We start from the raw sequence: 24,252 nt of genomic DNA, 5'->3' as shown, positions 1-24,252 counted from the left end.
GCCAGTGCTGTCCGAAGATGTCTCCGTGGTCATGTGGCCGGCATGACTCAACGCCAAAGGCGCACGGAACACTGTTACCTTCCCACCAAAGGTGGTCCCTATTTTTTCTACTTGCATTTTTACATGCTTTCGAAACTGCTAGGTTGGCAGAAGCTGGGACAAGTAACGGGAGCTCACCCCGTTACACGGCAGCACTAGGGATTCGAATCGCTGTTGCTGCCGACCTTTCGATCGACAAGCTCAATGTCCTAGCCCCTGAGCCTACCAGTTCGCTAATGTGTGCACACCACGTGCAGGCTCGCTTTCCTCGCGTGTGCCATCATTTGCACATGCACAAAGCCTGCGCATGCACAGAGGCTTAAAATGTCACCAAAAAAGTCATGACATCCGCGCAGGTGGGCGGAGCCTCCTGCAGCCGCTGCTACCAGTTTGCCCGACCCGAATAGAACCAGCTGTATTTCACCCCTGCTTTATCTGGAAAATAGTCCAAATAGCTCAGCTAATCCTGAGTTTTAGCGTCCTTTGAACTGTGCACTTGTGTTACAGTTAATGGGTCATTGATATCCAACATTCATCACTTCCTTGCAGAAAAGGCAGCTATAATTTAAAACAAAATTAATCTGTTATGCTGGAATCTATTTACTAGATCTCCGTTCTAAACTTGGAATATTTTCCTCTTTTTTAAAAAAAAACTAGTTTAAAAGAAAATTATTGGATTTGATCCATTCCTGTAAATTGGAGGATCTCTTCTATCCAAGAGTAATAGTGGAATGATGGTGGTATAAGGTTAAGGAAGTTTACTAATTATCTTTTCTCCTTGTGTTCTGTGGCTCAAAAAAATCTGCTCCAGAGAATTGGGACTCCACTGGAATATAGCATATGTCCCTTTTCCTGCTTTGCTAGATTGGCAGGAGCAAGCGTTGAATCTAATCCATATTAAACGCATGATTGCATGATTTCTCCAAAGCATGGTTATATAGCTTTATATATAACGGTCCCTTAACTAAACTTACCATAATCTTGCTATGCGTTTTAAAGGAAAATGAATAGAAATATTTGCACCTGTTAGTGTGGATTTGTATTGGACATTAACATCTCTACCAGAAACAGCTTTTAAAATATACAATTATTTTCATTAAGTAGAGGCATGTATGAAGCCCTTCCTTGAGTTGACGTTTTAGAGTTGATGCTTCTGTATGTCCTCAGTATGTGCAGTTAAAGAATGCTAGGTCAGATATCTCTATTCACCAAAGCCCCATCACTCACATAAAATTGCTGAATCAGTTCATTAATCTTGAACAGTTATTTTCAGCAAATCTGTAGGTTGCTTTTTGTACCTCATCTGGCTACATTCACAAAATGCACGGCAGCTAGCATATATCAAATGGTTGTATTTATAAATTTTGCCAATGTCGCCCAAGTATGATTTAATTTGCTAAATAATTAAAATTGTGTTTTACTGAGATCCTGAATTGTCAATATTATAATTTTTTTAAAAAAAAGTTTTTCAGTTCAACCATTCCTAATACGCTTTCCTAAAATAAAAGCTGCATGGAGCTTTATTCTGCAGATCCTGCCTACTTAATTTCTGGAGTGTACATTCTACAGGTCTCCTTTTGTAGTTGGGTTAATTCGCATAATTCATACACTGACCTTCAACTTTATGAGAAAGTAGAAAAAGTGCCGGCAGCAGCTGAGAAATGCAACATCTTTGCTTTAAATTATGCCAAGGACATGGTGGAGATGGCTCACCTTTTTGCGGGGAAAAAACCCCTTCAAATAGTTTACAGCAGTTTAGATTAATGGTGAGGGCTGCTGTCCTCAAAGGGAACCCATAAAGTTCAATTAAAAATCTCATTAGAATAGTATAGGAGGATCAAAAAGAAATCATCTGGACCCTTGGGGATTGGGAAATGTTGGGCTGATTAGACCAAGACCATCATAAACGACTCTTCTGTGACTTAAATGAGGTATCTTTAACAGTCTGCTAGCAAAGGTGCTGTGTATAATTTCCCTCCCCTCCCCAATTTTACATACTTGCGTTATCATTCAAGCTAAAACTTGACACAAACATTGATCTAGTATAAGTGAAGTGTGTTGTTCACTCAAAATGTTCCAAACATTCAAGGCTGAATGGAGTAATTGTGCAGTTAGGGGAAGAGAGTGAAGCATTGATTTGGAATGTGCTAGGCACATAAACCTACTTGTGCATTAATTCCTTAGGTGGTTAGCCATAAACTGGAACTCATGCTGGTTCATATTACAGTATTCATTTGTATTAGAGAGCAGGGGCAGGAAAAGCAATAGGACACGAGCAAGCCAAAACATTATTTTTTGCTAAGTGCAATTTCTGTTGTGTGTTATGACTTGATGTTTCAGCTGTTTCTATTATGGCCTCACTGATCTGTTTCTGATAGTTTGGCAGCTTTCTGTAACCATCCAGTTTATCAGCCAGTATAATAGGATGGTCAATTTTTCTCTGTATCAAATTGAAAACCCCTAACAAGCAGAGCATCAGCGTTGTACAACATTGTGTTCCCATCCTCAGACTGAAATTGCTAAATGCCGTTCAAAAGCAATCAATACAGTGTGCAGGGAGTATTTTTTTTTTCCTCACCTTTTTCTAAACAAACACATTATTGAGGAGTTAGTTTATTCACAGATTGCCATGAGCGTTAATGACCACCCTGAGTGTAGTTCTGCCAGTCACCTAGCTGGCTGTTGATAAAGATTTAGCATCATGTTCTAAGTGTCAGGCCTGTCAGTAGTGCTGAACCATTTGACCAGAAGAAAAAACGCAGAGGGAGCTATTGATTACAGCTTCTCAGTGTCACTTGTTCACCAGGATTTAGGTATTGATGAGGCTGCAAGTGAAAACAAACCCTCTCCCTTGTGGGACTCTAACCCAGAAGAACAAAAGCGAAGTTGGAGAAAATATTCAGCTGGTACCAGAATCAGAGGGATTCCATTATTGATCGAAAGACCCCTTCATGTTTTTGTTTTTGTTTTAGAGACAAATCTAGGGGGTTGGAAGTTGTGTAGCATTTGAGAAAGAGGCATGTAAGTGATGAATTCGTGTATTGGATGAATTAGATTTCCCAGCATGAAAATTTCAATGGAGTTGTAGTAATATGAACTGCTGAGTTATTGATAAAAATGCATTAAATGCAACTGAAGCTCTAAAGCAGAGGTTGCTGGCACTGTTTTCCTTCTGAAGTAACCTCAGGGCTCTAATAAAATTTTAGTGCATTTCATTTCATTTATTTTATTTTCTTCTTTAAGTTGGCTAAATATTGTCACCACAATTAAAGCAAAATGAGATGGTGATCAATACTCTTATATTGCAAACATAATGTAGTGCATTTTTTAAAAATCTCTGTGGCACACAAGGATTCATTCATTTTCTCATAGCCCATATCTGGTGCAAAATTCCTCCCCTATACAACACAAGTACAATTGAAACTTTGTCCACATGTAAGTGGGCATATCACAGACCTCAGGTTGCCTGTGTCCCCCTGTCCCTTTTCTGTAGCTGAACCCAGATGCACCCAAGAATGTGCCATTGAAATTCAGTGACAAGTCACCAAATAATGGCACCAATACTTTTCCTTTCCACCTCCTTCACTGATGTAATACTGTAAATATGCCACCTATTATAATGTTTGAAGAATAAGCAGGGAAACCGGGGAGATAGGGGGGAGGTGGGATCAAAGAAGTTAACAGTGTAACCAAACAATCTAAGCCTGTCCCTTTTTCACTTGTACCCCATAGGTATGATGCAAGTAAATACAGGGTGGGGCTTTGAACAAGCTGCTGTCTTGATTGTTTTGCCATCCTCTTGATGGACAATTCCATAGACAAGAAAATTGTGTTTAAAATATATGTGAACGGTACTGCAAAACTTTCTTCATACTTGTCATAATAAAAAAGAGCATCTGAATTGTAGACAGGAAAGATGTCTTTGTCAAAACTTTTTAAAGTAGTGTTTTTGTTTTGTTTGTTTTAAAGATACCTTTCTGTGATTTAGTAGGAAATTATAGCCCCACATTCTTCTGAGTATTTTCTTATGTAAATTTTCTTCCCATAAAATAATAATCTAGGTTTACTATCTTCCTTTTAAAATGTGATGGTCCTAAACATTAAAAATATGTGGTTTAAAATGCTTGTTTATCAAGCTTGGGTATTCATTAATCTTTATTTGGGTCATTGATCAGCATAAGTTAATATAGAAATATGAGAGTTTGTGATCATTCTAGTTGTACAGCCTGGAACAGGGGTCTCCAACCCCTAGGCTGGGCCCACTACCAGGGTGCAGCCTATTTACAACAGGGCCTCACGAGTGGTGGACTGGTGCATGCATGTGTACTACTCAACTCACATGAGCGGCGGACCAGCGCGCATGTGAACAGAGCTCAACATGCAGTTAAGTTGCATTTGCAACCACATGCACACCGCTTGTGCAAGTTGAGCCCCCCTCCCCTCCCAATCAGGCTACCAAGCTGCAAAGGTTGGGGGCTGATGGCCTAGAATATAAAATACAGTATAAGGAATGACTAATACAAAATTGCAAACACAAAACTATAAAATGCTACAGCACTAAGATCTATATATAGAAATCAGTGGTGAAATGCTTCTGGTTCGCCTGATCCAGTAGCGATGGCAGCGGGTGGTTCGGAGAACCAGTAGCAAAAATCCCTGTGCCCCCCCAACCCCCCCGCCCATGCCCAGCTGAGTTACACGATCATCAGAGGGTTTTTTATTTTACTTTTAAAAACATTTTTTCTTCCGCTGAAAAAAGGCTTTTAAAAGTAAAAAAAAAAAAAAGCCTCTGATGATCGCGCGGCTCAGCTGGGATCATCAGAACCCTTTAGAAGCATTTTTTCTACAGTCTCTTAGGCCAAAGAAATTGTAGAAAAAATGCTTTTAAAAGTAAAAAAAAAAAGTTGTCCACGCCCACCCAGTCACATTACCCCCCCACCAAGCCATGCTCACAGAACCGGTAGTAACAAATTTTACATTTCACCCCTGATAGAAATTGTAGTTACTTAACAGTAACACCACAAAAGCTTTGTTGTAGCAATATACAACATTTATTTATTTTTATTTATTATTTAAATTTTTATACCGCCCTTCTCCCGAAGGACTCAGGGTGGTTCACAGCCAGATAAAAAATACACAGTAATACAATATAAATACGATTAAAATACAATTAAAAAACTTATTAAATTGGCCAAGATTAAAAATTTAGAATAAAAACCCATTTAAAACCCATAAATTTAAAAACTAACCCAGTCCAGCGCAGATGAAGAAGTGAGTTTTAAGCTCGCGACGAAAGGTTCGGAGGTCCGGAAGTTGACGAAGTCCTGGGGGGAGTTCGTTCCAGAGGGCGGGAGCCCCCACAGAGAAGGCCCTTCCCCTGGGCGCCGCCAGACGACACTGTCGCGCCGACGGCACCCTGAGGAGTCCCTCTCTGTGAGAGCGCACGGGTCGGTGAGAGGTATTCGGTAGCAGCAGGCGGTCCCGTAAATATACATAAAATGTAAAATAAAATTATATAAAACCCTATTTAAATAAATAAAAATTCTAAGTGACTAGAGATAATCAGCAAAGCAAAATCAATTATAATCAGTAAAATATAACAAACAACTAAGGGTTAGCATTACTAACATAAAAGTATAAAACATTATAGCTTTAACCACTTAACAGAATTTGTGAATCTTTCAGACACAAATACTACAAATTTTAGCAATGATATCCAAATAATTTATTTACCTGGTATTATTTCAGAGCTTACCGAAATATAGAAGAATAGTTAGAACATATGAGGAAACTAAAATTAAACAGTGGTGGAACAGATGCACTTGATAAACTGTGTCGGACCCATTGTCATATATTCTGCTAGGTCAGTTCCTACCCAAAAGCAGACACATGAGGAATTATAGTTCCAATAATAATAATATGGGTAGCCTTTGACTTACAACTTTTCAAAGTTACAACAACACTGAAAAATGTGATTTATCACCATTTTTCCCATTTACGACCTTTGCAGCATCCCCGTGATCAAGTGATCAAAACTCAGATGCTTGGCAACTAGTTCATATTTATGTCCCTAGTTCATAGTTATATTTATCACCCGCTGTGATCATCTTTTGTGACCTGACAAGCAAAGTCAATGGGGAAGCCAGATTTAACAACTGGATTACTAATTTATCAACTGCAGTGATTCACTTAACAACTGTGGCACGAAAAGTCATAAAACGGGGTACAATTCACTTAACAAATGGCTCAATTGTGGTCATAAGTTGAGGTCTACCTGTATATAGAAAAACACTTGATAAGAAAAATCTGGCCACCTTGGTAATAAGGGGAAGGGGAAATACCACAATATCACAATATCAAATACCCCTATTTGATGATATTTTAAGAAGATACGATTTGTGGACTCAACGTCCTGTCTTCACAAGGACATTGACTGATTATCTGCCATCAGGTCATTTTCAACTCCTAGCAACCACATAGATACATTTTCTCCATGATTATCTCCCTACCCTTGTTTTTCAGATCTTGCAAGAACATACTGCTATAACTAATAATAATAATAACAACAACAACAACAGAGTTGGAAGGGACCTTGGAGGCCTTCTAGTCCAACCCCCTGCCCAGGCAGGAAACCCTACACCATCTCAGACAGATGGTTATCCAACATTTTCTTAAAAATTTCCAGTGTTGGAGCATTCACAACTTCTGCAGGCAAGTCGTTCCACTTATTAATTGTTCTAACTGTCAGGAAATTTCTCCTTAGTTCTAAGTTGCTTCTTTCCTTGATCAGTTTCCACCCATTGCTTCTTTGGCGCTTTGGAGAACAGCCCAACTCCCTCTTCTTTGTGGCAACCCCTGAGATATTGGAACACTGCTATCATGTCTCCCCTAGTCCTTCTTTTTATTAAACTAGACATACCCAGTTCCTGCAACCGTTCTTCATATGTTTTAGCCTCCAGTCCCCTAATCATCTTTGTTGCTCTTCTCTGCACTCTTTCTAGAGTCTCAGCATCTTTTTTACATTGCGGTGACCAAAACTGAATGCAGTATTCCAAGTGTGGCCTTATCAAGGCATTATAAAGTGGCACTAACACTTCATGTGATCTTGATTCTATCCCTCTGTTTATGCAGCCCAGAACTGTTTTGGCTTTTTTAGCAGCTGCTGCACACTGCTGGCTCAAATCTAAATGGTTGTCCACTAGGACTCCAAGATCCCTCTCACAGGTACTACTATTGAGCAAGGTACCACATATACGGTACTGGTGCATTTTGTTGTTGTTGTTGTTTTTTGCCTAAATGTAGAACCTTACTTTTTTCACTGTTGAATTTCGTTTTGTTAGATAGTGCCCAATATTCAAGTCTGTCAAGATCTTTCTGTAACTTGAGCCTATCTTCTGGAGTGTTGGCTATTCCTGCCAGCTTGGTGTCATCTGCAAATTTGATGAGTTCCCCATCTATCCCCTCGTCCAAGTAATTGATCAAGATGTTGAAGAGTACTGGGCCTAAAACAGAGCCTTGGGGTACTCCACTGCATACTTCCCTCCATGTGGATGTAGTTCCATTGAGGACTACACGTTGAGTGCGGTTGGTCAGCAATTACGAATCCATCTGGTAGTGGTGCTGTCTAACCCACATTTTTCTACTTTATCTAGTAGTAGGTTATGGTCTACTTTATCAAATGATTTACTGAAGTCCAAGTAAATTATATCGACAGCATTCCTCTGGTCTACTAATTTTGTCACTTTGTCAAAGAATGCAATAAGATTAGTCTGGCATGATCTGTTTTTGACAAACCCATGTTGGCTTTTGATTATTACTTTGTTTGCTTCTAGGTGTTCGGTGATTCGTTGCTTGATTATCTTTTCCAGGATCTTCCCTTGTATTGAGGTCAGGCTGATAGGTCTGTAGTTTCCTGGATCTGTTTTTTTTTCCTTTTTTTAAAAATGGGAACTACATCAGCTCTTTTCCAGTCCTCTGGCAGTTCCCCTGTGCTCCAGGATCTTTGAAAGATATAGTTCAGTGGTTCTGAGATCACGTCTGCCAGTTCCTTCAGAACCTTGGGGTGTAATCCATCCAGTCCTGGTGATTTGAATTCGTCTAGGGTAGTCAGGTGTTCACTTACCATTTTCTTCCCTATTTTAACTTGTGTTTCTAATCTGTTTTTTGTGGTGCTGTTTTTGATAGGTTGTCCTATCTAAGTCCATCCAACTTGCTGCTGATCTCCCTCTTTTTCTTTTTTTCTTCTGCCTTTCCCAGCATTAAAGCCTTTTTTTTATTATAATTTGTGAAGAGTATGCTATAATGTTCTATAAAAATGCCTGTATCAGAAAACATATATACACGAACCTTATATAGCATTCTATAACATGTACATAACGTCCTTATTCTATTTTTTATTAGTTACTCTCAATTTTTATTTCACTGTACATACCTACTTTCAAAAGAATTAGTTTTCATTCTGAAAATCAAGAAAAATATTTTCAGGAGAGAGAGATTCATCAGAAAAGATTGTATAACAGTTTTCCAAAAGACAGAATTGAACCATATAAGACAAAACTCTTTTAGACTCAGGACTCAGGAAGAATCAAATAAGTTATGAGATTGTAGGAACATTTGCACAGTTACCTAGTTTGACAGAGAGTTATCATGAGAATCAGACTGGGTTTTGGGTGTTTTTGTTTTTTACTGACTGAGATATAATATACCTGTTGAATCTTGTAATGCTGAAAAATCACTGCAAAGACATTCAGAAGTTGCTGTAAATATATACGATTACTGGGGATGGGTATCCTAAGCTTTCAATGCAAAAAGTAATTGGCAAAATGATGTAGCTTTTTTAAAAAAGCTTTTTCCTGACACTTGACATTTATCCAGTGTTTTATTCATTGCAAAATTAAACTTCTTGTGATGGCAGCAAACTCGTATCTTCAAACATATGACAGTGTGAAGTACAATTTCAGGTACTTAGTAAATGTACTGGTAGCTTTCCAACAAGTGTTTCTCATGCTAGCTGGGGGGTTTTTTTGTTCCCTAGCTCAGTTCAATTTTTTATATCAAAATTACTACCCTACTCAAAAATAATTGAGAAGTTAAGAAGAGTCTGAGTATAACAATATGGACAACAATAATTTTTGTCAATAATAGCAACTGATATAGTAGAAACTAGGAAACTAGATAGACAGCCAGATGATGCCAGATCTGTCTAGCAACAATTAGTAGAAGAGCAAATTGTTAAGTGTTGGCTTCCTCCTACACTTTTGGTGTGACAGGGAGGGCACTAATCTCTTGAGAAGGTGAGCCAAGTTGTCCTTGTGCACCTAACAGCTGCTATTCATACTATTAATGGAGGAATCCTTTTTTTAGAATTAAATGAGAAGGAAGTTCAACAATGTATTTTAAAAAGGTTAAGGATGTTGAAAGAAATTGAGCTAATTATTTACATTAGGCATTCTTATAGGAATACAGGGCAGAACCTGATCTAAATTAATACTTTTGGGAAAAGTGCCTGAAAAAAAGAAACAACTAGCAATGATAAAAATAATGCTTATCACAGAATCCAATCTGGATCGGTCACCGGGACCAAAGGTTTTGTCTTCCAAGCTTTCGGACTCATGCTGGAGCCCATCTTCAGGGAACTTCTCTCTAGAAGAAGCTAGCTGTAGAGAAATTCATTGAAGATGGGCTCCAGCATGCGTCCAAAGCTCGGAAGCCAAAACTTCTGGTCCCGGGGATTGACTGATCCAGATTGGATCCTGCAGTATTATCCTGGGACTCGTATATTCGCCTTAATTCATAATGTTTATTATCAAATATGTAACGGATAAATCATAAAACCAGATGGCATCTGAAATTTGTCTTTTAAAAAAATATTTATAGAAAGCCTTTTCAGGCTACCCAAATCCATACAGACACTAGGAAATAAGCCACAGAACCCAATACAATATTCCCTTCTGTGCAATATAGCACAAACGGCTATGATAGATGTCCAGACGCAATTAAGCTCTACAATAAAAAAAAAAATAGTACTACTTTTACTTGCTTCCTAAAAGCAAGGAGGGTTGAGGCCACCCACAACTTCAGGAGAAAGGGGTTTTGTAGCCCAGGAATAACCAATGAAGAAACTTTGCTTGTCCTCACTTCAGGTAGTTCACAAAGAATCAGGACTTCTCTATATGTCCATATTAGTCCATCAGATTCTGTTTTCTTAAGGAGTAGCCTTAAGGACGTGGTGGCTTAGTGGGTAAGATGCTGAGCTTGTCAATCGAAAGGTTGGCAGTTCAGCGGTTCAAATCCCTAGTGCCGCATAACGGGGTGAGCTCCCATTACTAGTCCCAGCTTCTGCCAACCTAGCAGTTCGAAAGCACATAAAAAATGCAAGTAGAAAAATAGGGTCCCTTTGGTGGGAAGGTAATAACGTTTCGTGTGCCTTTGGCGTTGAGACATGCCGGCCACATGACTACGGAGACGTCTTCTGACAACACTGGGTCTTTGGCTTTGAAACGGAGATGAGCACCGCCCCCTAGAGTCGGGAACGACTAGTATGTGCGAGGGCAACCTTTACCTTTTTTAGCCTTAATATGTTGCTACAATTGGTTACTAAACTAGTCATTGTGGTTGTTGTTGTTGTTAGTTGCGAAGTCGTGTCCGACCCATCGCGACCCCATGGACAACATTCCTCCAGGCCTTCCTGTCCTCTACCATCCTCTGGAGTCCATTTAAACTCATGCCTACTGCTTCAGTGACTCCGTCCAGCCACCTCGTTCTCTGTCGTCTCCTTCTTCTTTTGCCTTCAATCTTTCCCAGCATTAGGCTCTTCTCCAGTGAGTCCTTCTTTCTCATTAGGTGGCCAAAGTATTTCAGTTTCATCTTCAAGATCTGGCCTTCTAAAGAGCAGTCAGGGTTGATCTCCTCTAGAACTGACTTGTTTGTTCGCCTTGCAGTCCAAGGGACTCGCAGGAGTCTTCTCCAGCACCAGAGTTCAAAGGCCTCAATTCTTTGGCGCTCAGCCTTTCTTATGGTCCAACCTTCACAGCCATACATTGCAACTGGGAAAACCATACCCTTGACTATACGCACTTTTGTTGGCAGGGTGATGTCTCTGCTTTTTAGTATGCTGTCTAGATTTGCCATAGCTTTCCTTCCCAGGAACAAGCGTCTTTTAATTTCTTGGCTGCAGTACCCATCTGCAGTGATCTTGGAGCCCAGGAAAATAAAATCTTTCACTACCTCCATTTCTTCACCATCTATCTGCCAGGATTTTAAGCATAACCTTACTAGCATGTGAAATGAGTGCAATGGTGCGATAGTTTGAACATTCTTTGGCATTGCCTTTCTTTGGAATTGGAATGTAAACTGACCTTTTCCAATCCTGTGGCCATTGTTGAGGTTTCCAAATTTGCTGGCAAATTGGGTGTAGCACTTTTACTGCATTCAATTCAGGAATTGAAAGGAATGGATGCCATGATTTTAGTTTTCTTAATATTGAGTTTACACTCTCCTCCTTCACCCACATCAAGAGACTCTTTAGTTCCTCTTCGCTTTCTGCCATTAGAATGGTATCATCTGCATATCTGAGGTTGTTGATATTTCTTCTGGCAATCTTAATTCCAATTTTTGATTCATCTAGCCCCGCCTTTCTCATGATGTGTTCTGCATATAAGTTAAATAGGCAGGGTGATAGTATACAGCCTTGCCGGACTCCTTTCCCAATTTTGAACCGATCAGTGGTTCCGTATCCAGTTCTCACTGTGCTTCTTGACCCGCATATAGGTTTCTCAAGAGACAAATAAGATGGTCTGGTACTCCCATCTCTTTAAGAACTTGCCACAATTTGTTGTGATCCACACAATCAAAGGCTTTAGCATAGTCAATGAAGCAGAAGTAGATGTTTTCTGGAACTCCCTAGCTTTCTCCATGATCCGGCGTATGTTGGCAATTTGATCTCTAGTTCCTCTGCCTCTATGAAATTCTGCCTGTACTTCTGGTAGTTCTCGATCCACATATTGCTGGAGCCTAGCTTGTAGGATTTTAAGCATAACCTTACTAGCATGTGAAATGAGTGCAATGGTGCGATAGTTTGAACATTCTTTGGCATTGCCTTTCTTTGGAATTGGAATGTAAACTGACCTTTTCCAATCCTGTGGCCATTGTTGAGGTTTCCAAATTTGCTGGCAAATTGGGTGTAGCACTTTTACTGCATCGTCTTTTAAGATTTTGAATAGCTCAGCTGGAATACTGAATAGTGGAAAACTCCACTAGCTTTGTTGTTGCTCAGATTTCCTAAGGCCCATTTGACTTCACATTCTAGGATGTCTGGCTCAAGGTTAGTGACCACCCCATCGTGTTATCAGGGATGTTAAGCTCATTCTTGTATAGTTCTTCTGTGTAATTTTGCCACCTCTTCTTAATCTCTTCTGCCTCTGTTAGGTCCCTGCCATTTTGGTCCTTTATCATGTCCATCTTTGCATGAAACGTTCCCTTCATATCTCCAGTTTTCTTGAATAGATCTCTGGTCCTCCCTATTCTATTGTTTTCTTCTATTTCTTTGCACTGTTCATTTAAGAATGCATTCTTATCTCTTCTAGCTATTCTCTGGAATTCTGCATTCAACTGGGTGTATCTTTCTCTTTCTCCCTTGCCTTTTGCTTCCCGTCTTTCCTCAGCTATTTGCAGAGCTTCCTCAGACAGCCATTTTGCTTTCTTGCATTTCTTTTTCTTTGGAATGGTTTTAGTTGCTACCTCTTGTACAATGTTGCAAACCTCCGTCCATAGTTCATCAGGCACTCTGTCTATCAGATCTAATTCTTTAAATCTATTTGTCACCTCTACTGTATATTCATCAGGGATATGATTTAGTTCCTACCTCAGTGGCCTGGTGCTTTTCCCTATTTTCTTTAGTTTAAGCCTAAATTTTGCAAGAAGAAGCTCATGATCTGAGCCAGAGTCAGCTCCTGGTCTTGTTTATACTGACTGTATAGAGCTTCTCCATCTTTGGCTGCAGAGCACATAGTCAATCTGATTTCTGTGTTGACCGTCTGGTGATGTCCATGTGTAGAGTCGTCTCTTAGGTTGTTGGAAAAGAGAGTTTGCTATGACCATCGTATTGTCTTGACAGAATTCTATCAGCCTGTGCCCTGCTTTATTTTGTACTCCAAGGCCATACTTGCCTGTTATTCCGGTTATCTTTTGGCTTCCTACTTTAACATTCCAATCTCCCATGATGATAAGGACATCGGTTTTTTTGGTGTTAATTCTATCAGGTGCTGTAGGGCTCCATAGAACTGGTCAATTTCATCTTCTTCAGCACCAGTGGTTGGGGCATAGACTTGAACTACTGTGATATTGAATGGTTTGCCTTGGATTCGGACTGAGCTCATTCTGTCATTTTGGGGATTGTATCCCAGTATTGCTTTTCCTACTTTTTTATTGATTATGAAGGCCACTCCATTTCTTCTGAGGGATTCTTGCCCACAGTAGTATACCTGATAGTCATCTGAATTAAATTCGCCCATTCCTGTCCACTTGTCATTGTGGTACAACATCTAAAAAACTGGAATTGAGAATTAAGTGAATCTTGGAAATTTTGTGCAATATAAATATGGCTTTTAAATGTAAGCAGCCATGATGGGCACCAAAGTAAATGCACTGATGGACTTTGGGTCAATTTGAATTTTAAATATGTTCTGATAATGATGATTGACTAGAAAAGGTCCTTTGACTTTGCAAATTCCTTTTAGAGTTATCCTTCAAAACACTAAAAATAATACAAACAATATCATAATCTTTCTATTTTAATAATGTATTATAACACCTGGAAAATATGTGATCATTAAAAAAATTATATTATAGCTTTGAAAAAAATTAATAAGAGTAAGTATACGATCAAGGGCCTGAAGAAAAGTTATATATGGAAGGGTAAAAACATACATCATTTATTTGATCGGAAAATAGATAAATATCGGCGTGTGCAAAATAGGTTGTGTTGTCTCAAAGAGTTTGTATTTCCCCCAAAAATGGGCTAACTCAAAAGAGGTGTTTCTTCCATTTTCAAGCACTTTTCTTCTGAAATAAGAAATTATTCATGATGCTGGGGAAAAGCACAATGTTCCAGCAACCGACTATGCTACTTTTTAGTGTACTGGAGGATGGCAGAGGGGTGGGGAGATGATATAGGGGTAGACGCCTATAAATTTAGGCATGGTGTGAAGAACATCAATAGGGAAAAAAAGGTTTCTATATCTCTTATTATACTATATAAGAGTGGAAATTTATGGATAGAGAAAAAGAAATGCTTCTTCATGTGATGCGGAGTAAAAGTTGGAATTTGCTACTGCCAAGCATTGATGGCCACTGACACTTTTTTAAAAGGATTAGACAGATCCATGGAGAATAAAACTACTAATCATGAAGATTATGCTGGTTTATGACTGAGATAAAATTGTTATGCCATGCTATATGTCATATTAGGTGTTATCTGTTATATCTGTTCTATACTATATGTTAGGTTAATCATGAAGCCTATGTAATTTCTCCAGTATCAAAGGCAGCATCTCTCTTGCTAACAGCCACTGGGGAACTCAAGCCTGAACTGGCTATTGTACTCATATCCTACTTTCAAGCTTAATCATAGCTTTTTGGAACAAATTGGCCTCTTGTCTGATTTAGTACTGCACTTCTTAATAGCTACTGTGCTTCAGGTTTACATGTTAAGTAGTTGGTTTCTGATGTGACATAAAGGAGAGAACACAAATATTTCCTTTCCCAATGTTTAACTTTATAGATTCTTTAAAATTGCTGAAATGTTTGGAGTCAATATCCAAATATTTCTTGGAATATAATCTGGGATATTAACCACCTGGAAAAAAATATGGAAAAAGGAAGTAAATAACCCATTAGTAAATGACCTGACATATCTTCCCTGAGCCCTCATAAAATAAAATGTAAGCAAATTTGAGAAAGCTTGCAGTCTCTGTCCTTCCCTCCCTCCCTCCCTCCCTTCTTTGTAAAATAAATAAAAGACATACATTAAAATCCAGTGACAAAGCCAAAATATCTTAAAGAAAAGAAAATTTGTGACTGTGCATCCATCCACATGTTTGTACAAGTTTAACACTGAAGTTCAGTAAGATCATAGAGACCCTTCGTTCATAGACTCTTCAGATCTCTAAGTATCATGACTATCAGCCAATGATTGATAATCCTATTATTGTCATCTAAACCAATGATCATAAACATATTTTAATTATAGCATTCCTTGTTTATCTATGCAATTCTTTCATCTGTCCTTGATACACTATCAGTCAATTTTATTAACTATGATCCCAAGTTCTAATATTCTAAAAGAAGGAAAAGAATAATATATCAGTTTTTTCATGGTATGTATTGTAATTTTAAAAATTCTGTATCATGTTCAGATTTTCTAAATTGTAAAGCATTACACTTTCCATCTTCTTTTATATGGATAGTTGTTGCTACTTTCATGCATTTTATAAACATAGGATATTAGTGAAATATTCAACCAGAAATTTAGTGCTTAGCAATAGCAATAGAGATGAGACTTACATACCACACCATAATGCTTTACAGCGTCTATGAGTGGTGCAATGTCAGCATTTTACCCCCAACAATTTGGGTCCTCATTTTACCAACCTCAAAAGGATGGAAGGCTGAATCAACCTTGACCCATTCAGGACTGAACTCCTGGTTGCGGACAGTATTAGCCTGCAATACTACATTCTAATCACCATACCACCATGGTTCTTAATTTGCCATGCTATCTGAATTCAGCTAGAGGTTAGATTCATATAAAGGCATGGTAATATTTGTTTAAAAAATCCTATTCTTAACCATTGCTTGGACATTTTTATTGCTGCCATGCACAAAGTTGTTGATTTAATTAAGCTATTCATCATAAGAGCTTAAATTGCCTTCTTGTATAAACCCTACAAGTTCAGATCCCCTTAGTATCAGTATGTTATTTACTTACATTAAACATATTATAGCCATGATGGCGAACCTATGGCATGCGTGCTACAGGTGGTACGTGTAGCCATATCAGTGGGCACGCGAGCACAGCTCTGGCCTCTCTAGGAGTCCCTGGAGGCTGGGGACGGCAAAAAGTCACTTCCTGTCCAACCAGAAGTTGGGAAACGCGCCATTTCTGGCCTCCGGAGTGCCTCCGGGGAGGTGGGAAAGGCCGTTTTCTCCCTCCCCAGACTCATAGAGGCTCTGGAGCCAGGTGACAGAGAAAAATGGGCCTACCGGGCCATCGTGTGCCAGGAGTGGGGGGGGCATGTGCGCATGCGCAGGGGTGGGACACACAGAATTATGGGTGTGGGTATTCGTGCACACCATCACCACCCCAGTCCCCCCTTCCTCCTGGCACCCGATGGCAAAAAAATTAGCCATTACTGTATTATAGCATTGTTTTCCCATGATCTTATTTTCCCACTTCTCCACTCTACTAATTTTTCACCATCTTCACTCATTTAGTTATCCAGTGAAGTTACCAGTTTGAGGAATAACCCTCCCAACAAGTATTTTTCACTAAAATTTCAGTGTTGGTACTCCATTATGGATCTATGATCTATAGAATCTATTATTCTCTCCTTACTTTATCTAATATGAGAATTGCCAATTTCTGTTTTGCCAAACTGATCAGCAAGTCATTTTATCCTCTAAGTGTTGGATCTGGCTAATAGAATGTCTTCTAAATTTCTTTGCCATGTGCTTATTAATGCCTTCAAATAACTTTCAAAAGATAGAGAAGCAGTCTGTGAAGTCAAACCACCTTGAGCTCAGAAGTGGTTATTTTGTGTAATTTTAATAGCAATATTCACAATATTTTTAATTAGTTACCAACACCAACTGGAAGCAAAATAATTTTTGTATTCCCTTTTTCTCTTCAGATCCAAACCACTTTTCTAAACTTGAAGACTATATTGGTTACTGAACAATATCTCCACTAGGAAGATAATTTAGTAATAAGGTGTACATTTTTATCCAAAAATTAGCAATTTCCTCATTTGATTTCTTTAAGATTTTAGAGATGCAGTTTCATTTATATCTGATGACATTTCATCAATTAATTCTAGGAAGTCATTTCAGTTTTTATTATATTTTATTTTATTTTTTAGATGGTTCCCCTATTTCAGTTCAATGTGTTTTACACTGAAGACTAACTAGAAAAGTTCAGTTTTCTTCTTTGCAAATCACCCTATCTGTATTCTGTAATGTTTAGAAAACTGAACATGAGGATGGGCCAAAAGGAGACACCAGAACAAAGAATAATCAGGTCATAAGTATAGATAGATGCATAATATCAGCATTCTGTCATTGAATGCTTTTTTTTGTTCCATTGAACTCTCTCTTTCTCTTTCTCTTTCTCTCTCTCTCTCTCTCTCTCACACACACACACACACACACACAAATATAAATATACAGAAACATACACATGCAAACTCTATCTGCAGGGTAAGAATGGTGTTAAGAAAGGGACAGGAATGTTGACCACATGAATGCCATTTCTAAGGGGGGAAAATGGGGTGGGGAGAAAGGATTTTTACAGAAGCCTTATTTTCTGTGTCTTGATGTTTTCCTTCAAAGGTCCCTATTATGATACCATGCCACCGAGTGATTTGCAGCAGTGGACAGCCTGGCAACTACACGGGAGGAAGTCATCTGAAAGAGTGGCTTTTGTCACATGAGAAGCTTCAGAAGGAAAAGTTAACATATTGATGCAGTTCAGGTACAGCTGTTACAGAGTGAAACCAGCACATCACCAAAGATACTTCGCTTATAACAAGCTTTCCAAACACACAGTAGAATTCAGGGAAACGGTAAATATTTGAGTGACATATAAATATAATACAACATCCGAAGCGAAATGTGTGGTGGCACTACTATATTAAAAAAGCTGAATGTGTCCTAGGGGATACAGCTTGTATGCCCTTTCTTGTTTTTACATTTTGCAGCAGAATGAGTACAGCGGACTGAGCCTGTTGTGCATGTATTTTGTTCCCATCTCTGGTGCTGTTTTGTTCTATTTTTAATGTCCATTAAAGCAAGGATAAGGGAGAGGGAGGGACATGGCAAATGTTCGATGGAACTGCCCCTCTAAGGAAGCATCTGGCTTGCAGAGGGGACAACCGGGAATCTACTGCCTTTGCGTGCATTCGGAGAACAAAATTAAAGGCAGGAGCTTACACACAAACACACGCAAAGGCACACACAGACACCTCCCTCTCCCACTGTTCCTGCCTGGATTTGTATTTGTCCAGATTGAAAAGCTTGTACCTCTGCCAGGCACGCTGCCCAAGATTCCCCTGTTTTCTTTGATGTTTGAACTGTTGAAATGATGTTTTACGTAAACAGTTATTAATGAAACACACCCGAAGAGCCATTCAAAAGGAAACGGCTATTGAATTGCCTATTCACAGGAGGTTTTTTTTTTCTTTTTAGATGCTTTAGGAGATGCGAATAAAAATACTTAGTCTTCCTTAGCAAGGTTTGATGTAGGCAGAAAAATAAATTTTGATGAGAAGTTTAACTGCATGGTTTTAATACAATTATGCAACCTAGTTAAAGATAACAGATACCTTTGGCTGCCATTTAGAAGTATATTTCTGTCTCATTGTAGTCCTTATATCTTTTGCTTAGCATTTGCTTGATTCCCTTTCCTATGTGGAAATGTGTCATACAATATGAGAAGAATCAAAAGCTACACATTACAGTAAACATATAAAGCTAACCAGAAAAAAAATACATTCAGCCAAAGGATATTGAAGCTAAAATTTCTAGTTATTTAAAAAGAACTCTGTGAGAGTAAAATATTACAAACCACAAGAAACTGAAATTTTCACTACTGTATGGGATTCATAAATCATAATATGAAAATACCAATTTTTATGTTTTTATTACATTCTTGAGGGAAAGCGTGCTGCTAACAAAAATTATTGTGTGGTGTTATTACATTAATGTAGTGTTATTCAGATGTTAGAATTATTTTACTAAAACCCATTATGCATGTACACATTGTCTGTATGTATAAATAAAATACTGTATATAATATCCTGAGAAAATAAACTATACCCTATTGTACAATATAAGGCTGTATTTTATCAAGAGTTTCTGGTGGCAATATAAACCATGAAAGCAAGACTCAAGTGGTTTGTGTGTGTATCACCAAAAGCCCAAGATAAAAATATAACCTTATAATATGTACATAGAGAGTGTATTCTTTCTTGGGGGTGGAGTGGGAGAGTCATAATGTGTGAATATGTGCCAAAGAGAATCACAGATGCCGACTTCTATAAGCTTTCTTTTTTCTTTTTTAAGGGCAGTGATGTGGAGGAGCAAATTTTTCAATTGCAATATTTCTTTCCTCTTCTCAAAAATGAGTAGGTCGTGCTTCTTTTAAAAGGGTTGTGGTTTTGTTTTGTTTTTTGCTCCTATGTATCCTGTGTTTTCCTTAAACAGTATGGTAAGAAACCAGAAAATATAAATATTGCTGTTTGGGGAAGAACAAACCCAAACTGCAGATGATTTGAAACCAGGTTTATCAGCCATGTTACAGTCCAGACCCTTGTTTTATCTGTCAGGCAAAAAACCTTGCCCTGAATTTCTCTGTGGTTTGCCTTGTCTTTGAGGTATCTCAAGAGAGTTCTATAAATGGGAATCCTGTGGAATATTTAGAACCTCTCTTGGTTGAAATGCCTTCTGTGTCAGGATTTGAAGAACTCAATCTAATGTGACCTCTTTTTCCTTCTTCTGATACTAAAAGACCTAGCCAAGTTCATTCCTTTCCACTGAATTCATTTGGACATAATCAGTACCTCATCCAGTTACAAAAATTTGAGTGCATCATCTTGGCTCTGTGTCTTGTACACATTGCCCTATTTATAGAATGAGTCGTTCTGTGAAAAAATGCCCGGTAGAAGAAAAACAATCAGAAAAACTTAAAAGAAATAACTCAGAAAACTCACATTTAGTTAAGCGATCACTAAAAAGTATTAGTGAGGGTTAGAGGTGAAGCATTTAAAAAAATGATAAAAATTCATTTGCATGAAGATAAAGATTTTGTTGGCTGACTAACATATTTTCACGAGCTGGTATCTCAATATTTGTTTTGCTATTGTAGGCCAAGCCGTTTATCCTTTTGTCAGCATGTGTTCCAACAGAGGGCACTGTAGCACACAAGAATTTAGATTCATGTCTTCTACAATGTGTTTAGGAGAAACTCATTCACTACTTTTTTTCCCTGCTGTTTAAGAATGAATTTGAAAATGAACAGCCAAGTTGAAATCTCCTAGCTGCCTTATTTGCAGTGCTTCAGACCGTCTGCCTCAGGAATTAGCTGTCTGGTAGTATTACAAGCCTACTATCTTCATCTCACATATGTACTGTGAAAAAGACTACCGTTCCTGAGTAAGATGAAGAGGAGCTTTTCTTTGCTGTGATTTCAGAGATTGCTAATGATGGCCAGGCTATAACTTGGCATGGCCACTAATGAAGGGGGTAGTGAGAGCAGAACCTCTAGGGATTTTTCATAGAAAGGGAAAAATCCACTTGCTGTTCATGTGTGCTTTTAGCATTCTTTCCATGTGCTGGAAGTGCTTGTGCCTCTCTATGATGTCTTAATAAGTGTGCAATATCTTTAATCTGGCATGACTTAGCGCTCGCCGTACTGAAACACTTAGCCCAACATAATTGAGGAGCAGCTTGCAAAAAAAAAAAAAAGTATTTTAGACACTTTCGTAATCTTTAGAATGAGCTAAATGCATACACAATTGTATTGTGGTATATCATACTAGACTATATATTAGGTTACATCATATTAATAGTCTGCATTATATTGTATTATTATTATATTATATTATATTATTTATATTATATTATATTAATTCAGAAGTGGAATAGACAACATGCAAAGCTATTATTTGACCCAGTCGTGCCTCTCTGCTTTGCAGGTTTAAAAGCCATTTTCTGTCCTCTACCTCTGAGGGTTTCTCTGTCCTGTCGTAAGTCTTGATATGTATTCTGAGGTTTCCACCATAGAAAACAGCAACAGCAGCTTGGTTCAAATAGGCATTGTGTGTGATGTGACTCCAACCACAAAATCCAAGAAAGAAACAAGCAAAACAGGAAAATGCAATTTGCTTACAAATCACCTTCAGCCCAATCAACTTAGAAGGCCAGCATTGCAACATTTGTGAAAACACAATTCAAAGTTTCTTTTTTTTAAAAAAAAAAAAGGTCCAAAACATTAAAAAGAGAAAAAAAACACCTCTGGGAATGAGAAAGAAAGCTATGGTTTTCCCTCCCTCTCCCTGGAAAAGGGTTCCCCTGCCCTATCAAGTTTCCTCCCATTCAGTCAAGCTTTGAACTGCTGACACTGAGACAGTGCAGCCAGGCACGACAGCTGGCTCGGCAGCATCTAATACCAACACATGCTGGTTTAGTCCATTTCCAGAGACTAAGATAATGAAAGATTCAGAAATAATATTTGTTTTGGTAGAACTACATTTATAATGAAATAGATGCCCTTGACCATGGAACAAACTGAATTTTGCAATGGGTCATTTCCTCCCTCCCACTATTCAGCTTGTATATAATGTGGATAAAATCCAATGCAAGGAAAAAAACATATATATTTTTGTAGAATCCAGTCTATCTCTGTCAAATTTGCAACATGTTGTAAAGGCACAAGTTTTACAAAATGATCCACTGGTAAGGCTTTTTTTATATCTACCCTACCATACAAGGTTATGTGTTTGGGGGGAGGGAGTTGATAATAGCAGTAATTTACAGTAGCAACCTAAAATAAATTGGCAGTTCAGAGTTCGCAAAATCCTCAAAAATAGCAATGATTGCAACTTCCAAGTCATACCTTAAAAGCACTTGATCAACTCTATTGAGCTATATAATGGTGGAAAATAGCAATATAAAAATAGCAAACATTTTAAAGATGAGGAATTGCAAAAACACTTTTTCTTTCCAAGCAGAATTTTTCTTTCTGGTTAATTATGCAGGTGAGGAATCTGATATATAAAGATTATACCTAATTCATAGAAACAATATGTGAAATCTTTCCTCATATCATCTTGATATTATTGCAATTCCCTATTTAAGAAGAATATTAATTCAGAATTGCAAAAAGATTATTACTGTCAGTATGATAAAATTATTGGCATAGTAAAAGTTGAAGACTAAATTAAAACTATTCCCATAAATATAATAGATCAATACTGTTCTAAAATAATATTTTGATAGATACTAAATTATTGTGATATTAGTACCAAATGTAATTCGTATTTTCATTTTCAATATCTATTCCTTTTTTTAACCTTCTACATACATTCTGTGAAAGATTTAATTTAGAAGCTCATTTCCCCCTTTACTTAAAAGAATAAAATCTATTAAAAAGATATTGCTTAAAAACTAACATAATAAGAGATTCACATGATTGATATACTATTTCATGAATAATTGCACCATAAGGATCATACAGAAAAGTAAAATCCCCTGAATTATTAGCTAGTTGCATTTCTTGTTATATTTTTAGTAAATAGAAATTTTATTTTAAAGGCTTAGCTTGAACCACCCTTCCTCTTCCACCTATTGCAATAGTAATCTATGTTTCCTTTTCTTCTCTTCTACTTTATTATAATTAGTTTCAAATCCTGGAAAAATATTACTGAGAGAACTTTCTATTGTTTCTATTAATACATGAGCTGGATAGATGCATCCAACTGATACACAGATTGCACTTGTCAGAAGGCTATGTTATTTTTTTCCCAAATATCATACACTGATGTAAGAAATAAATACGTTGAATACAGCACATAGGAAAAAGTAATATTTCTCTGTTTGAAGAGATGTGGCTGCTATTCTTGTATATACCACAAGAAAAGGCCCAAAAGGTAAGCCACTGCATCTTCATAATGGTCTTGATATCAAGAAACTTCTGTTCCTTCATATTTTTCCTCTCTATTCTCCTGAACAAATACATCTTACATATTAATTGTTTTAACTTTTGTCTGCTATTTTGCAGGTTCTAATGCTATTCTGACATCACAGTCTTTCTGTTGGAAGGCTTTTGATTTAAAAGTTGGAATTTGAGCAGTTGAAGTTAACATCAATTTTTTTTATCAGCTTTTATCAGACAGTAAGATTTAAAACAAGGCTTGTGTGCTGAATGCTGATCCAGTCCAGCCTTTTGTCTGTGTGAAGTTATGAGTAGGTGGCAGTTAAAAGCTGGAGGCCAAGGGCTGGAGAAACTGCAGGTACCAAAGTGTCTTTAAGTAATGAAGGGCAGTAGTCCAAAGTCTTCTGGACGAACTGGCACCAGATGCAGACAGATGGAAAAGGTCTGGGCTCCATCACCTTCAAGTCAGCCCGACAAAGATCTATATTAGAGCAGGAAGCGGGATAAGAACCTTCAAAATAGTAGCTGGGTGGTAAGGTGAAAATTGACAAGAGCACCATATTACTGACAGGGCTTTTGATTGATGAAAGGATGTTATTAGCAAGCTTTTAAAGTTGTTTTTTTAAATCTCATTGAAAGCTCCACAAAAAACCAAAATCTTCACTCAGATTTTTGAGTAAATTATTAATCAAAATTTTTAACTTTAAATAACTTATTAAATTCTTGTTTAACGCTCTTTAGTTGCTTCCTTAATTGGTGCTTGATAAAAAATCAGTCATTGATCATATACGGCACATGGTTTATATCACACTACAATATGCCATTTCTAAAAATGAAAAGCAGCAACCCAAGTCATGCTGATCTTTCACTGCGAGTATGTAAGTTATTACAAGCGAGATACACTTTTAACAACTGACAACAGTCACTGCCATTGTTACATATCACAGTGAGACTAGTCACCTCCAAGGTATCTTCAAGCAAGGTTGATTACAGCAACATAGTGGCTTCATGGGTGCCTTCTTGACCACCAGGCAGAGAAAACAGTAGATACGTTTCCACCATTTGCTACACAATTGTACCAGGTACTGTAGAGTGGGATCATCCCAATCTTGAGCTTCTGTGGGGACCTGGATAGATTCTGTGGAACAAATGGCAAGAGTGAAAGATCTCAAACCACTTTCCGCTCTCAACTCGGCATTGTTTTTCCCTCTTACTTCCTACATCACCAATATTTGCAAACTTTCCCAAGAAGAAGGCAGCTAGCTACTGTTCCCTTGTCATATGCCATC

General features: G+C 37.9%; 1 protein-coding gene across 4 annotated transcripts in view; it reads left to right on the top strand.

Annotated features, from left to right (window-relative positions):
• The window catches only part of MGMT (O-6-methylguanine-DNA methyltransferase), a 248,464-nt gene that overhangs the window by 205,653 nt on the left and 18,559 nt on the right, over positions 1-24,252 (top strand). For 3 of the 4 annotated variants that reach the window (XM_058188750.1, XM_058188748.1, XM_058188751.1), the window contains one exon: positions 17,644-21,907. In XM_058188750.1, the coding sequence (XP_058044733.1) occupies positions 17,644-17,775 (132 nt within the window). In that variant the 3' untranslated portion in view covers positions 17,776-21,907. Of the gene's footprint in view, positions 1-17,643; positions 21,908-24,252 lie in introns of those variants that run through there. The other variant, XM_058188752.1, reaches the window with a different exon arrangement.

The sequence above is a fragment of the Ahaetulla prasina genome, chromosome 6, assembly GCF_028640845.1.
Source record: "Ahaetulla prasina isolate Xishuangbanna chromosome 6, ASM2864084v1, whole genome shotgun sequence".
In the NCBI taxonomy this organism is placed as follows: Eukaryota; Metazoa; Chordata; class Lepidosauria; order Squamata; family Colubridae; genus Ahaetulla; species Ahaetulla prasina.
The sequence above is the reverse complement of the archived record's forward strand: the minus strand, read 5'-3'. Positions and strand labels throughout refer to the sequence as shown.